This window comes from Coenobita brevimanus, chromosome 62, assembly GCF_032717465.1.
Source record: "Coenobita brevimanus isolate Jiangsu-jjx chromosome 62, ASM3271746v2, whole genome shotgun sequence".
In the NCBI taxonomy this organism is placed as follows: Eukaryota; Metazoa; Arthropoda; class Malacostraca; order Decapoda; family Coenobitidae; genus Coenobita; species Coenobita brevimanus.
The window spans coordinates 22,290,622-22,306,815 of NC_137015.1; the positions used below are offsets into that span (position 1 = coordinate 22,290,622).

The 16,194-nt window shown below is 40.6% G+C and overlaps 1 protein-coding gene across 2 annotated transcripts in view; it reads left to right on the plus strand.

Annotated features, from left to right (window-relative positions):
• Window positions 1-14,749, plus strand: part of Ars2 (arsenic resistance protein 2) — an 842,642-nt gene extending 827,893 nt beyond the window's left edge. For both annotated transcript variants that reach the window (XM_080275726.1, XM_080275727.1), the window contains 2 exons: window positions 12,167-12,269; window positions 13,373-14,749. In XM_080275726.1, the coding sequence (XP_080131852.1) occupies window positions 12,167-12,236 (70 nt within the window). In that variant the 3' untranslated portion in view covers window positions 12,237-12,269; window positions 13,373-14,749. The remainder of the gene's footprint in view (window positions 1-12,166; window positions 12,270-13,372) is intronic.
• The last annotated feature ends 1,445 nt before the right edge of the window (window positions 14,750-16,194 follow it).

The following is a 16,194-nucleotide window of genomic DNA, read 5'->3' on the forward strand; positions in this document are numbered from 1 at the left end:
ACACCACAATGGAGTTCCTTTAAATTCATGCAGTCCCATTTCTGTTGCCTGTCGTTTTGCTTTTATGAGCATTATTTTTGTTGACACTGCAGTACCCATATTTCGTAGGCCCAGTATCCACCTCCTCAAGCTTTCCTCCAGGTCTGGCCATTTGGAAGGTACTTTATGGAGGTTGTGTTTTTGTCTGTTTGCTCTCTGAAGTTCTTCTTGCTTCCTCCACATTCGAACCATTTTTTCAGTAGGTGGGGGTCCATACTGTATTTTCTTTCTGTTGCTCGAATCTCAGTGTCTTTTGCATATCGCATCACTTCTAATTTAAATGCGATAGTATAGCAGTGTCGCTTCTTTACACCTGCCATGGTTCTGGACCGATGTGACACCTGTGACTGCCTGCCGGTAAATGAACGTAGTCCGACACTCAAAGTTAAGAAAGTAAATTTCGCGGGATTGGAGAGTTCCCCAGGTAGCAGGTACCATTGCAGCCACAGTTGCCACGTCCCTGACCACGCAAAATTGGTCTTAGAAACTGGGAGGGCAGGGGGGATTTAAAACGTCTCGGGTCGGTGATTTTTTTCCCCTTGTATTCTTCTGAATGTGGCATTTCTAAGGGGGCTGGTTATATTCAATTAAGCATAAAATACAATAGCTTTAACATTATGGCAGTTGATGCTGACGGAGCTGCAGGTTAGTAATCCTCTTCCACTTCATACGACTTTAATCTGGCAGGGGATTATATACTTAGCTGGGACTTAATATTTCACACCTCTACGATAGATCAAGATTCGGCCAGAAGAAGAAGCAATAGCAATAGCAGATCCTGTTCACACCTAAGTGCACATTTTCACAGACATTTAATTATATAATTAGATAGGACTTAATTTATAAACTTATCTATAGAGCATAGGTTATTTCCTGGAGAGTAAGGAATAGCACCTGCAGTCTGCATGATAATACAGTAACCTCTCAAATAACGTGACGGTTAGGTTCCTGGAGAGGTCGCGTTAGTTAAAAACGGGTTTTTTAAACATAGTTTTCCCATAGGAAACAATGGTAATACTGGGGGTTACGTTCCTGGACTCTGGGAAAGTCTACCTATTTGGGGAGTTATGCTAAACTTAAAAGCAACAATATTATTTTGAAGGAAAATCCAGGTAAAAAACAAAAACAGTATATCTGGGGAGAAATAACATTTTAGCCCTAGTTGGGCCGAAGTGTTACAACTTCTCCCCAAATACATACTGTTTTTGTTTTTTACGTGGATTCTCTTTCAATTCTGCTTCATTCACGGCATTGTGAAAGTTCCTCAACATTATTAATGCATTAGTAGGTCAAAAAAAAAAACACTACAGTAAGAGCAACATTTTCATTACAGTAAGTAGGTCACAAACAATAACAACACAGCCTCACTTCATCTATGCATCACTCGTCGTCTGCTGCTGTCTTACCCCTCTACCCCACCTCCCTTCGTTCCCCACCCTAAATTTGTTGTCCCTTCTCGCTCTGCTGTCCTTCCTCTTCCTCTTCCTCCGACTCCTGTGCTACTGGTGATGAAGATAACAGTTTTCTGTCTTCTTCATAAAGAACTGCTCTATCTTGGTCTGAGTGGTTTTCTTTCTGTTCTGCACCATCAAGTTGTAACAATTTAGATCTACCATCACTTTCCTGGCCAAGTTTTGTCCGAAAATGAACCAAATTGCTCAGAATGGGACCCTATACGGGATTATGGCGTCTGGTATTAGATAGATAGATAGTTAATATTTCAGGATATTATAAATTTGAATTTGTGTACCAAATAAATTTAGTATTAAGATTACAGGTAATGTAGATGAGTAAAGTATAAACTAAGGATATGTGAAAAAAAAAAAATCTTAAACCTCTCCATAAGCTTCATTATGAAATAAATGGAGGCTATTGAACGTAGAAATTTGTACAACTAAATAAAAAATGTACAAGCAAATAAAATAAAAAGCTTAAAAAATTAAATTAAATTTGGTGCTATCTCTTTATAAATTATTTGCAAGACAACTGTAGAAATTCTGAGTAGGCAGTATTGCCAAATGTTTTCCAATTATCCAAACAAGGATTTTTTATTGCACAATCTGTGTCATCACTACACAATATCAGCATGATCATTGCAGAAATTAGATTGTTCACTGCACAATTTGTGATCACTGCACACTTATGTTAAAACCCTGCGGACTCCACCACACACAATCTTTTTCATTAAAATGTCACATCAAAATCTACATCCCTCCCTCAAACATTTTCTGATGGTTTCAGCTGAAAGGTTAAGTGAGCGAGGGAAAGCTTTCCATTTCCTTATCTTACATGGAATGTAAGGGGTGCAAATGATGAGGTGAAGGAAAGAGAGATTGTCCAGGTGCTTGAGGGTGCAAAAGTGGGTTAACTGAAACTAAATAGACAGGTGAGAGTGTGAGAGAATGGGAGTATGGATGAGGTATATGTGCGGGAGTATGTGAGAATGAGAGGGCAAAAGAAGGAAAGTGTATTGTTGTGAGTAACAGATGACAGGAGAATATAAGAGAGTATGGATCAGTTGGCTCAAGGATTGTGTAGGTATGATTGAAAGTTGAACTACAAATGTGTGCGTGTATGCGCCAACGCAAGATTATGCAAGCAGAGTGAGAGAAGAGTTTTGGATGAATGTGGAAGCATGCATGGAAAAATTTGAAAGGAATGAGAGAGTGTTTTTGATTGGAGATATGAATGGAAAAGTAGGGAATGGGAAGCTGGATGGAGTAGTTGGTGAGTGGCGTGAGCCTGCAGAGATAGATGAGAATGGCAGTGCTTTATTGGACATTTGTGCAGGGAGGGGGTTGTTGATAGCTAATACCCTCTTCAGGCAGAAAATGATCCACAGGTATACGTGGCGAGTGATGAGAAGGGTGAGTGGTGAACTGAATGAACGGGAGGCAATGATTGATTGTGTGTGTGTGGATGAAAGAATGAGAAGGTGTGTAATGGATGCAAGATTATATAGAAGTTGGGGGAGTGGACTTTTGAACCACCACTTATGGTGGTTAGAATTAAAGTCAAAATCATCATTCATTCATTCATTGCCAGACGCCATGTATCCCACACGGGGTGGCCAAGGGCTTAAAGTTAATTGTTTTACAGGGAGGGGCACTAATCCTCCACCAACCCCAGTTGACACGTAGGGATGCCAACAGCATCTGGTGTTCCCAGGCGGTCACCCATCCAAGTACTAACCAGACCCAAAAAGTCCAAATAAAATGGAGAAATAGAAGAAGGGAAGGACAGAAGGAAGTAGTACATGCACTACTATGGCAGGAGACATGAAGACAAGAGGATGGAAAAAAGACAGAATTTAAGAGGGAAGTGGAGGAGCGATAGGGTAAATATAGATTGGAGCAGATGGGGGACGTGGGAGGTGTGTGCAAGATATTCACAGAAGAAATTTGCGGCATGTGAGGTGGTGTGTGGGTTGAAGAGAAGACAAAAGGGGGTACAAGCAACAGCATGGTGGACTGAAGAGGTGAGAGAGGCTGTGACACAAAAGAAAAGAGCATATAGTGAGTGGATGAGAGACGGATGTGGAAATAGTTGAGAAACAGAAGAGTTATATGTAGAGAGGAAGAGAGAGGTGAAAAGATTAGTAAGAGAGAGTAAGAAGAGAGTGGATGAGGAATTTGGAAGGAACTTGAGTGAAAAGTGGAGGGAATGTAAGAAAATGTTCTGAAAAAAGGTAAAGAAAGTTAGACAGGGTGCCAAAGAAGTCAGCTGGGGAGTGAAAGATAAAAATAGTAGATTACTAAGGGAAAAGGGGGAAAAAGTGGGCAGATGGAGAGAACACCTTAAGGAATTGTTGAACATAGAGAATGAAAGTAATGCAAGTAGTAATCTCTTTAATATCCAGATGCCCGGGCCTTAGGAACCCAGAAATGGCCCCAAAACTTAAAACCAAAAAAAAATCCGACATTTTTTCACCCGTAATTTGAACTTAGTGTGTGGCGCCGAACAGCTGTGTTTATGCATGGCCCCTTGCATTGCTTTGCTTCCTCCCCTCTCCAGTTACCGCCTAACTACTGTTCTGACAAGATGCTCATCGTAATGGCTGCTGCATGTGCAAATTTTTGTGAATAAACTGCAATACCTCGCCACTAGACCACATGGGAAATTACAGTGTTGTGCAGTGTTAAGAAATCAGAATTCAGAGTGCAAAGGACTAAGTGCCGAGTGCAAACTGGCGGTTGCAACTGGTGTGGCGCAAATAAGAACAGAATGTGCAGTGTTAAACAATTATAATTCACAGTGCAAAGGATTGAGTGCAGCACAACACTGGATTTCTGTATGTGCTTCAAGAGTATTTTCACCACTGCCAGAGCCTTAGAGGAGGCGAGTTAATCTTCGTAACGGCCACGGACTTGTTGTAAGTACCCTGTACACTGCTAAATATTTTCCACTCACTCCTAATTCCTCATTCTCTGGTTCCTTTTCATTTATTTCATGCTTTCTGTCCGTTATTTGTGTGAATAGGGTCTTAAATAGGTGCTGTGCATGTCCAGTAGGGAGTTATGTAGGTGGTTTTCTGAGTTAGGCTGGGTCCCAGTATCTGGACGATTCCACTTCCCGGACATTCCTCTGGCCATATTACATTGGATATTGGAGAGAAATGGCTAGGGAATGGCTGGGAGAAGGAGAGATGTGAGAAGAGAGGAAGAAATCAGTAGGATGGAAGTTGTGGAAGCAGTGAAGTTAAAATAGGGAAAGCCCCAGGAATTGATGAAGTGTGTGGTGAAATGCTGAAACATGGGGGAGAGTTAGTTGTAGAATGGATGTGCAAGATGTGCAGATTGGCCTGGGAGGAATGTAGAGTCCCAGAGGATTGGAAATGAGGTATAATTATTCCCCTGTACAAAAGAACAGGGGAAAAAGAAGTGTGTGCTAATCATAGGGGCATTTGTCTTCTTAGTGTAATAGGAAAAGTATATGGTAGGATACTTTCTTACAGAGTTAAGGAAATAACAGGGGAATTAGTTCGAGAATAACAGGGAGGTTTTAGGAAGGGAAGAGGTTGTGTAGATCAGATATTCATTCTTAGATCTTTACTGGAAAAGTTTCTAGAGAAGGGAAACAAGTTGTATGCGGCCTTCATGGATTTGGAGAAAGCATATGACAGGGTGGATAAACAAGGATTATGGAAAGTATTAAGAATATATGAAGTAGATGTGAAGTTGTTGAAGGCCGTAAAGAGTATGTATGAGGGTGCCAAGGCTGTAGTGCATGTGGATAGTGAACTGAGTAAATTTTTCTTTTTGAAGGTTGGATTGAAACAAGGATGTGTCGTGTGTCCATGGTTGTTTAATCTGTATGATATCTAGGGTTGGTGGCAGTACTGTCAAAGACGAGGGAGAGTGGGCGTGTGCAGTTTGCCACCAGGGCGTGGGAAGTAATTCCATCGTGTGCGGTGTTTGTGATAAATGGGTGCACAAGAGATGTAGTGGTATCAGAGTTAGACTGCGAGATAATGCTGATTTTATGTGTACGGCGTGTCGGGGAGAGTAGGTGGAGATTGTCAGGCGTGAAAGGATTGAACTTGCTGGTGAATCTATTGAGTGTGTGGAAGAGTTTTGTTATTTGGGAGACATGCTGTGTGCTGGAGGTGGGGCTGGAGCTAGCTCTGTGGCTAGGGTGAGAAGTGGTTGGAAGAAGTTCAGAGCACTCTTGCCTTTCCTGAGATTGAGAGGACTTTCCCTATGTGCTAAGAGGCCTTTGTATGCAGCATGTGTTAGGAGTGTAATACTGTAGGGTAGTGAGACCTGGGCAGTAAAGGAGTAGGATATTCACAGGCTCAGACATACAGAATTGACAATGATTAGGTGGATGTGTAGTGCATCCCTGCGTGCAAGGTCTGGGGGGGCTGGGTTTACGATGGAAGAGTTGAGAGGTAGGAAGGGACTGGAGTGTATTGGTGTTGTGATGAGGAGAGGTAGATTGAGATGGTTTGGGCATCTGGAGAGGATGGGGGATGATAATTGGGTGAGGAAGGTGAGAAGTGTTAATACTGGGGGTGGGGTTACGAGGGGTAGACCGAGAAAGACATGGGATGAGGTCATTAAGTATGACCTTAGGGTTAAGAGACTGAACAGGGAAACTGCAATAGATCATGCAGCATGGAGAGCCGCCATTAGGTGACCAAGGCTGACGCATGCTAGCATGTTGGAGCCTTTAAAAACGAAACGAACGATGGATGGGGTTATAAAAGAGATACAAAGTAGGGCAGTGGATGTTGGAGTGGCCCTACTGAGAGAGGGCAGTGTTTGGAAACTACCTATACTGTTGTTTGCAGATGATACTGTGTTGTTAAGTGAAGACAAAGGGGAGCTGCAAGGTTTGGTGGATGAGTTTGGGAGAGTGTGTAAGAAACGGAATCTAAAGGTGAATGTAGGGAAGAGTAAAGCTATGGTCTTCGAGAGAAGTGATATCAGCGAATGTACAGTGAGGCTGGATGAGGAGGAAGTGGAAAATGTGAGTGTGTTTAAGTACTTGGGTTGTGTGATGAGTAAGGATGGAAGTTTAGAGGGTGAAGTGCGAGAAAGGGTGCAACAGGGAAGAAAGGTTGCTGGTTCCATGAAAGCAGTGATAAGAAACAGGGAAGTGAGCTTGGAGGTGAAAAAGCCACTACGTGACAGTATTGTGGTACCATCTCTCATGTATCGAAGTGAAGCCTGGACCCTGTTGGAGGGACACAATTCAAGAGTGGAGCAGTGAAAAAGAGTTATTTGAAGAGAGCATGTGGAGTCACATGGAGAGAGAGACTGACAAATGAGGAAGTGAAGGAGCATTGTGGTGTGGATGTGGATGGGATAGGAAGCGTTAGGAGAAATACTGAGGTGGTTTGACTATGTGGAGAGGGAGAGACTGACAAGGAGAGTGTATGTGAGTGAGGTGGAGGGGGGAGAGGGAGGGGGAGGCCTAGGATGAGATGGAGGGATGGAGTGGAGAGGTATATGAGACAGGGGTGTGTGAGCTGGGGAGAAGGGCAATGAAATGGCAGGGGACATGGCAACAAGGAGGCTATTTGTTTGTGGCCACCCCTTACGGGATTAAGGCATCTGGCAATAGGTAGATTTATTTTAACAGTTTAGTCAAAGAAGCATGCTGCCAAGCATGGGCTAACTGGCCTACTGCAGTTATTCATTTCTGATGCAATCGTTTTAACTGAGCACATGCAAAACTTTTCAGACTTGGGGCATTTGATAGAGCCCACATTAACCTCCACAGTATTGTTTCCTGAACTGAATAAAACCATCTGGTGAGCAGGAATAAAACACTGTACCCTATAAAATACGTTGCTGGGCTGAAGGGATTATAATAAGCGGTCTATCGCTGTCCCCTAGCCAGACTCCTCCCACTCTTACCTCCTTAACTACATCCACACCCTCAGGGTTCGGCCATTACTTCCAAACTGGCAGATGGTTGAATTGTCTAAAGGCGGATTCACACTGGATGCTATGTGAGCTATGCTGTGGACACATGCTAGCAGTGCTTGATATTTGACTGTTTAAACTGGAAGACATGCCGGCTAGCTACATCACAAACATTAGAAGAGATACTGGTCATGGTCATTTGTTTTTGACAGTTGGTTCACTGCAGCTATGGAGGAGAGTACGAAGTGGTTCTGTGAGGAGGAGGAGGAGCAATTATTGCTTGCTTTAGTCCTTTCTATAAAAAGGAAAAGGAAATGGGTACACAAGACTAATGTGAAAAGACAAAAGTTTAGGATATTCCATCAACTAATTCAAGAGCTTTTAGATGATGAAGAGATATTTAAACAGTATTTTAGACTGTCCCTCACCCAATTCAGTGAGGTTTTATCAATGATTGAACAAGACAGCAAAAGACAAGATACAATTTACAGGAACTTCATAAGTGCGAAGGAAAGGCTGGCTGTTACCTTAAGGTAAAGTAAAAGATAAATGTATTTGCAAACCAATTTTATTTAAAACAAAGTTAACGTTGTCGTACATCTTCATATGGGGATAGTGCCGGGGAGGGTGTGTAAAACACAGGGTAGTGTGAGGGTGTATGAGGTACTGGTGATACTGTGTTTCCAGAGCTCACGAAATCTTCCTGTTCGTCTCACCGGGCAATGATGTCCAGAATATCCCTCTTTACTCTGTTTTGATGCCTGCGAGACAGCCTTCTTGTGGCCTTACATGCATTGATAAAGAAGTGTTCCAAATTTCTGTACTTCTTCAATAAGTTGCTCCATTGTGTCCTGCAGCAGCCGTCTGTCCGTACTGTACTCGTCCAAGGGGCAGGCAGACTGAGTGGGGTGACTTTGTCATGGAGGGCTGGGCTGGGGTCGGCATGGCCACTACTGCACATGCGTGATGGAAGCTATGACAAGGAGAATCACCAGAGGAGCAATCTTCAGAGCTATGCCCGCAGTATCGCAAGCATCACTTACATAGCTTCGCACCTGTTCTAGACAACCCTGATGAAAATATCACAAGCAATTTCACAGCCACATGGCTAGCGTAGTTAGCATAGCGCTCAAAGCATCCAGTGTGAGTCCACCTTATTGGCTTAACAGCAGATCATAACCTCACCTAACCTATTTGGATGTTACGGCCTAAATGATCGCCATTGCTGATGCAGAGGGTGAACGGTATCAATCATTCTGATCGCTTCATCTGCTAAGAATACAACAAAAATGTTGGACGCTATTATGAATACCCGTCAGGCACTGCTATTTCAGATATTTTATCAGTTATGCCACTCAGTAAATTTTATCCAGTTTTCATAACAAAGCATTGTAATTGGCTCTGCCCTGAGTTGCTTGGACATTGCTAAAGTATTTTAGTCACAGCTGAAAAAGTGAAGCTGTAACTTCAGGCAATACTGTTTAACATTACAACTGTTTTTCCTGTTTTTTATTTTTGGTATACTAAGACTGTTCCCTTCTATGATACTCTTGTCTGGCATGAAACAAAATGTTACCAACCCAGCAAGGATGAATGAATTTCCATATGCGAGAAAAATCAGTTCTGATGACTTGGCAGTTTCACTAGGCAGCATCACTCCAATATGATTGCTTTGCTAGTTAGTGAATGGATGGCAAGCAAAGTGGTTATGATTGCCTTTCAGAAGGTTAGCAGACAGTTCACCAGTGATCATGTTAGCATTCTAGAGTAGAGTGTATACTAGATGCTAAACTGTTAAATTGCTATACTGCTAAACCCCTTGATGGTATAGGCCAGTTGAACTTTAAACACACTGTGAATGTTTTGTGTGTTCTTGAACTTAAGTGTTTCTATAATCTGCTGCATATATAATGAGGCCCCTAATAACATAGTGTACCAAATGCCACATGTTGAAAACGGAGAAAAATGCAGTTAAAGTTACGTTACTTTCAAAATGCGATAACTTTGGAATTAGTGAATATTTTTTAGTGCCTTTTTTTTTTTTTTTTTTTAGCTTGAAGAGCTCCTGAGCTTCTTACTAATGTTTTGTGCCCACATCTCTGGTCTCCTCGCTCTTTTTCTGTTATGAGAAGGACCAGCAGCTTTTTGCTCTATACTAGAGTCACTCATGTTCTCGAGACAATGAGAAAAAACACTAAAACAGCTCTGAAAATAGCCAGTTAATCCAGGCAGTGTTCTAGGCCATCTGGTAAACAAAAAACTGCATCACATAGCGACAAATTCCCAGATCACAGTTGCCAATGTCTTGCTGAGCTCTCTGCCTTTCCCATTTTCTGTACATTAAAATCATGTAGCTTTATGTTGAAATATTCCATTATGTTAGAATAATGGTACAGTAATTAATAATGCTATAAAAAAAAATGCATGACTTTGAGCATAAAGAAATGCTAGTATCTGTTAACACCAGACAACAAGTTGCTGGGAGGCACTTGGTACATTCTGTGACCAGCATGAAGTATTGTCGGCCCACTGAGGTGAAGCGGGCAGTGAGACCATGTTACAGAAGGGGAATCTGGACCCTAATGCTAGTTGCTTTCTGTACCTCGTGGTTGCTTTTCAGATCATAGAGGGTTTGGGCTACGTAGTGGTATACTTATCTTGGTTTCGCTTGCAGTGGTGCTCGGTACACTATGTTGTTAGGGGCCGCATATACTCACAAAATGTCACAAAGAGAAACCAATCTAACTGGGGTGATTGAATTTCCATACATGATGAAAATCTGTTTCGATGACTTTTGCAGTTTCTTTAGCCAGCATCTCAGTAGTGTGATTACTTTCATGGTTAGCGAATGGATGGCAAGCAAAGTGGTCATGATTGCCTTTCAGAATACTAGTAGACAGTTCACCAGTGATCATGTCAGCATGCTAGAGTAGGGTGGATGCTAGATGCTTAACTGCTACATTGCTAAACCACTAAACATCTTGATGGTGTTGGCCAGTTGAGCTGTAAAGAAACCCACGAATGATTTGTGTGTTCTTGAACCTGTGTGTCTCTAAAATCTGCTACATATTTACGCTAGTGTATATATATTTTTTTTACAATAAATCAACCCTGTATACTGTAGAAAATACCTGTGATTGCCAAGCAGTGAGATGATCATCTTTGTAAGAGTTTCTTTTCAATGGAGCCAAGCTAACCTGCCTAGTCTGGCCTCCAGAATGCATGGGGATATTTTAAGGTAATTTTTAGACATCATATATGCCGCGAAAAATGGTAATTGACGGATTGAGTCTGTGTAGAAAGTTTATGTTTAGGGTATCTTTATAGAAAAGTACCTGAAAAATATGTGCAGTTGGTTAGACATGTGAACTAATTACAATTATGTGGACTTGAATGATATGTGGTTAAGTTGATCATTTCACTGGCCATATTGTTAATACATCTTGCTCTTGACTGTTGTCTTTTTTGTTTTCTGGATGTTACCATACACAATCCTAAGGTGACAAGAAGGCATTGTTATGATGTGTGATGCTGATGATGGTAGGAAGACCAAGATACAGGAGGTATATACTTAGGTGATTGATGCTTTTAGGATTTCATCTGGGCCACCATAAGATGATAATGGGCTACCATGTACTGCAGTCTGATAAAGGATTAATTCTGTATTATTTCGTTGAAGAAGTTGGATGTTGGTGAAACCTTGAGAATGACGTTTCCCGATGATCTTTTTTGAGATATGTCACCGGTGTTCCAAACTGTCACAACACTTTCCATAAGCTTGGTGCCATATATATTTGGAATTGTCAAGTCAGCTTTATGGATGTCGGTGAAATATAAACCCTGTCAATCTAGTAACATTATCCAATCTGTTACCATTATGCCAGGAATCGAACGCGGGACTCTTAAGTGAGAGCCAAGCAACGGTCCACTACACCATGACCAGGTAAAAGTAATCTCATATTGTCACAGTCTTGTAACCAATGTCCTCCCACCCCCACTGAGGGCTTGAAGAGGCTGAGATAACCTCCTGGAACTCGCAGGTAGATGCTTTTAATATATCCTGAGAGTCATGTGTTTGGATGATTTTTCCTGTGTAAAGTACAGGTTCCTCTCTTCTTTCAGACTTGCTATAAGTTCTTGGGATGGATTAAAAGCATCTACCGGTACTTGCTCGAGTTCCAGGGGGTTATCTCAGCCTCTTCAGGCCCACAGTGGGGGCAAAGGGACATTGGTGACAAGATTGTGACAATGTGAGGTGACTTTTACCTGCTCATGGTGTAGTGAATTGCTGCCTGACTCTCACCTGAGAGTCCCAGGTTCGATTCCCTGTATAATCGTAATATAATGGATGATTTTCCTGTGTAAAGTACAGGTTCCTCTCTCCAGCTACATTGCTGTATTTTGCTACCTCCAGATTACTGTATTTTGCTACCTCCAGATGATTTTATTCAGGGCTGGGGAGACCTCTTGTAGTGAATGGGGAAAGGAAGGCTCCAGGTATTCTTTTAGTTCAAAAATCCTGTGTAAAGCTAAATAAAGTTGTCTGGAGACTGCAAGAATAATTTTAAAAATACATCAGGGTGATGGGATCAGGTGTTTGTATTTTTAAAATTTGTTAAGAATTACCGGCATAAAAGAACATAAAAACAGTTTTATATGTAACGAGGACTTAACATTCTGTAAATACTGATATTTGGTACTGGGTGTGTGTGTGTTTGCTGTGCAGGTGCTAGTAATGGTTTCTGTTTCCCTAGGTCGGGTGATCCACGGGAGGTGGTGGGCTACCATGATTTGGATGCTCCTGATGATACTGATATCTTTTAGCTCCTGCCGCCGGTCTTCCTCAGACTAGACATTGTACGCACCGCTCCAATTTTAAGGTCTTAGAAAGTAGCCATTCATGTTACGTCTCTTGGTAACAGGTGAAGTTTGGTGCTTCCAGCACGTAAGATGCTGGAGTACTGTACATATGTTTTACATTATTAGTCTGAAAATATTGTCACTCTTTTATTATTTAATTTTGTCTGATACTGATGTACAAATTCATATTTTTAATACCATACACCTGTGAACTCAAAATAGACCTCCATTTTTAAGCTCCCAAAGCACATTTCCTTTATGAGTTGCAATCCCATTTAGCAATACTATATGGTACAGTATTTCTAAATAGCACTGTTGAAGATATATTGAAGTATTTTTATTTTTCCTTGCTGTTCCATGTGTTACCAAGAGAGAGACTCACGCTGTGAGCTGGAAAATGTATGCACCATCTCAGAGCATAGCTGGAGTCTGGAGAAAATAATATTTCTTAGTTCAGCAACTGCTATCGAAACATTATTACTTCTCTAGTTCACCTTTTCATCACTTGTGAAATATATATATGCAGAAATATTACTTTCTTTGTAACATAAATAGCTAACTGAATCCTAAGACATATATAAATTGGCCTATGAGGTGTGCAAGGGAAGAAGGAATCATGAATTGCTTCAAGGTATTCTTAGCATTCACATACGTGGAGTAAAGCATTTCCTTCTTCCTTGCTCAGTAAGTTACATACTGTAATATAAAATTTGCCCCGACTTTCCTTTCCATTTTTCTCCTGTGCTTAAGTTACATACTGTAATGTAAAATTTACCCTGACTTTTCTTTCCTATTTTCTCCTGCGCCTAAGTTTTCTTGCCAAGTAACAACACAGCTCTAATTTACCTACCACTTTATTACATTTCTTTTGGTTTTCCTGACTTGGCAGTGTTTTGTTCCACCTCTTTGGATCGTGCCATTATCCTAAGGTCATCCTCTTTCCATTCTCCAACTACTTTTCTTATTCTCTCCATTCCACAAGGAGAGAGAGAGAGAGAGAGAGAGTCCCTCTCTCTCTCTCTCTCTCTCTCTCTCAGGCTTGTTCCTGTTACCCATCCACCACCTTTTATGTGTACATCCTAGCTGTTTTTCTTCCCCAGGGTTGGTTACAGGGACCTCGATGCCCCAAAGGAGGATTACTAATACACCCTTGTCAGCGAGGTCAGCTTTACCAGCCCTCACACCGACAGCAGGAACAATCCATGGGCCAAGTGTTTTCATTGCAGCTGAAATATGTGTGTGGATATGAGAGAATCAGGGAGGTGGTTGTGCTCTTCACTTACAAAAGGCTGCTAATTGTGGTATAATGTGGAGGAATACTGAATGTAACCTAAAAAATATAGAACATTCCTTTTCATATGTAGAAATAATGTACAGGTCAGTTTTTTCCTACTTTTTATGGTTAGAATTTAATAACAGTAGTATTTTGAAAGTAGTATGATATGCGAAATCAGTTGGTAATAACCCATCTGTATATATATATAAAACATACACAGATGCAGACGCACACACAGAGCTCATGGTGTTCTAGTTGTTTTTAATATAAATTTGACGATGGTAGTGTTATTTTACTAGGTAGAGCTAATATTTTCTCATAAGCCATGAAAGTGTTTCTTAAGAGGCAGGTTATAGAAGCAGTGGTGATATTATCACTGTTTTAGTAAGACCCTCCCAGTATTCCTGTGAACCAGCCTTATAATAATGTCATTGTTTAAAGTATTGAGTAATGATGCAGATGTTTTTTCAAGATTTCATATGTTATTAATATACTGTAATTGGTTGGAGTTCATCCACCCATTCTCTCAAATGTTAATTAATAGCTTATTGAAGATAATCATTCTTCCAGAGTGAAATCTGGTCAAAGAGAATCTGAACCAAGAATATACTTCTTTTAATGTCTTCATCATCATCTGCTGGTAAATACTTTTCTTTCAAGACTTTCATCTTTAGGAAGTTAAAAAGCTGAATGGAGTAAATCTAGTGTGGTGGTTTCTCTGCATGGGATTTCACTGTCAGTTCCCCATAGTGCATTTCAGATGCTCATCAGCAGTGACATGTTTGGATATGTGGCCATGACTGTTTATGTAGTACACTATGCACCAGTAATTGAGCCCATAACATCAGGATAAACAGTAACCTAGGCATAGTAGTTACTGAACAGTCATCGTATTTTACTGGCACAGTATAATTTCAGACTTAAATCTCTTATTTGCAGTGTTTGTTTACATACTCTGTTGTAAAATAAGAGAAAATCTTGACTGTTACACCTGTACATTTTTGTGATTATTATAGTAACTGAAGGAACAGTCATCAGAAAGGAGACCTAAAGCATTGTTATGTTTTTGAAAAGTTATGAGTGCAAAATATTACATCACTTCCCCCCTTTTTTTTTTTATTTTTTTTTTTTTTTTTTAAGTACTGCAGGTGAAAAGTCAATTGTAATGTTATATCAGTGATATAGTGGAGAAACTTTTGTATGGAAGTAACTTATACTTGACCATAATGGTGATGTAATAGGAATACAGTGATGAAGACTGAGCATGTGTTTATCTAACCTAACTCATTCAGGACATATATAAATCTATGTATCTATCTTATATATATCTATATATATATATATCATCATCATCATCAGCCATTTGAATGTCCACTGCAGGACTGGCCTATCCGGACCGAAGTGGGGACGATACAGCCAATGTATCTCTACCAAGTGGCTTAGGCTGTCTCGTAGAGATTGTATGTAGGATGAGAAGTGCTTGTTAGTGTAATTGTAGTGTTGGAGTGGCTTCGGATGTGTGTGTAGTCTGTGAACCAAGTGTAATCGGCCCACACAAGCCGACTGGATGCAAGCATACTTTATAGTAAGCGACACTGGTTCAACCACAGCACCCCTGGTGTCCGCCAATGTAGTACGTGGCCGGGTGAACACTCCCAAAGTTTATTACCCTGGCGGGGCGTGAACCCTGGCCCACCCATGTACGAAATGCACACTCTACCACAGAGGCTCATATATATATATATATATATATATATATATATATATATATATATATACTGTATATATATATACATTATATATATATATATATATATATATATATATATATGGAGCCTCTGTGGTACAGTGGTACAGTGTGTTTTGCACACTGGTGAGAATGGGTTCGCCTCCCGCCAGAGTTGTAAAAACTTTGGGAAGCGTTCACCAAGCCACTTGCTACTTTGGCAGACACAAGGGGTGCTGTGGTTGAACCAGTGTTGCATACAAGTATGCTTGCATCCAATCGGCTTAAGGCGGGCCGATTACACCTGGTTCACAGACTACACACACATCCAAAGCCACTACAACACTACAATCACACTCACAAGCATTTCTCACCCTACATACGGAGTCTACCAGACAGCCTAAGCCACTGAGTAAAGATACATTGGCTATATCGTCCCTGCTTTGGTAGGGATAGGCCGGTCCTGCAGTGGACCTCAACGGCTGATGATGATGACGATATATATATATATATATATATATATATATATATATATATATATATTGTTACGGAACAGAGAAAGATAATGTACACTTTAAGTGAGAATACTAAACATCACTACTGTCCCGTAAAGTTCCAGGTTCAAAACAAAAGAGTTAGGTAAAATTACAAGTTAAAGTTTAATGCTCAAACTAACAACAAAACATTCAGGACTCATAAGGATAATGTAATGGCAAAAAACAGGTTAAATATATGGTTAACTGCAAATAGCCTCTATTAACACAAAATCAGTAAGAGTAAATTTATCTAAGTCGGCCCTGATGAAATGAGAAAGCAGGATAATACTCAGTGAATGCAAGATATATTATTACAGATACAAAATATTATTAATAATGGCTGACAATAAGAACCTTTATATAAATTACTAAAACCTCACTAGG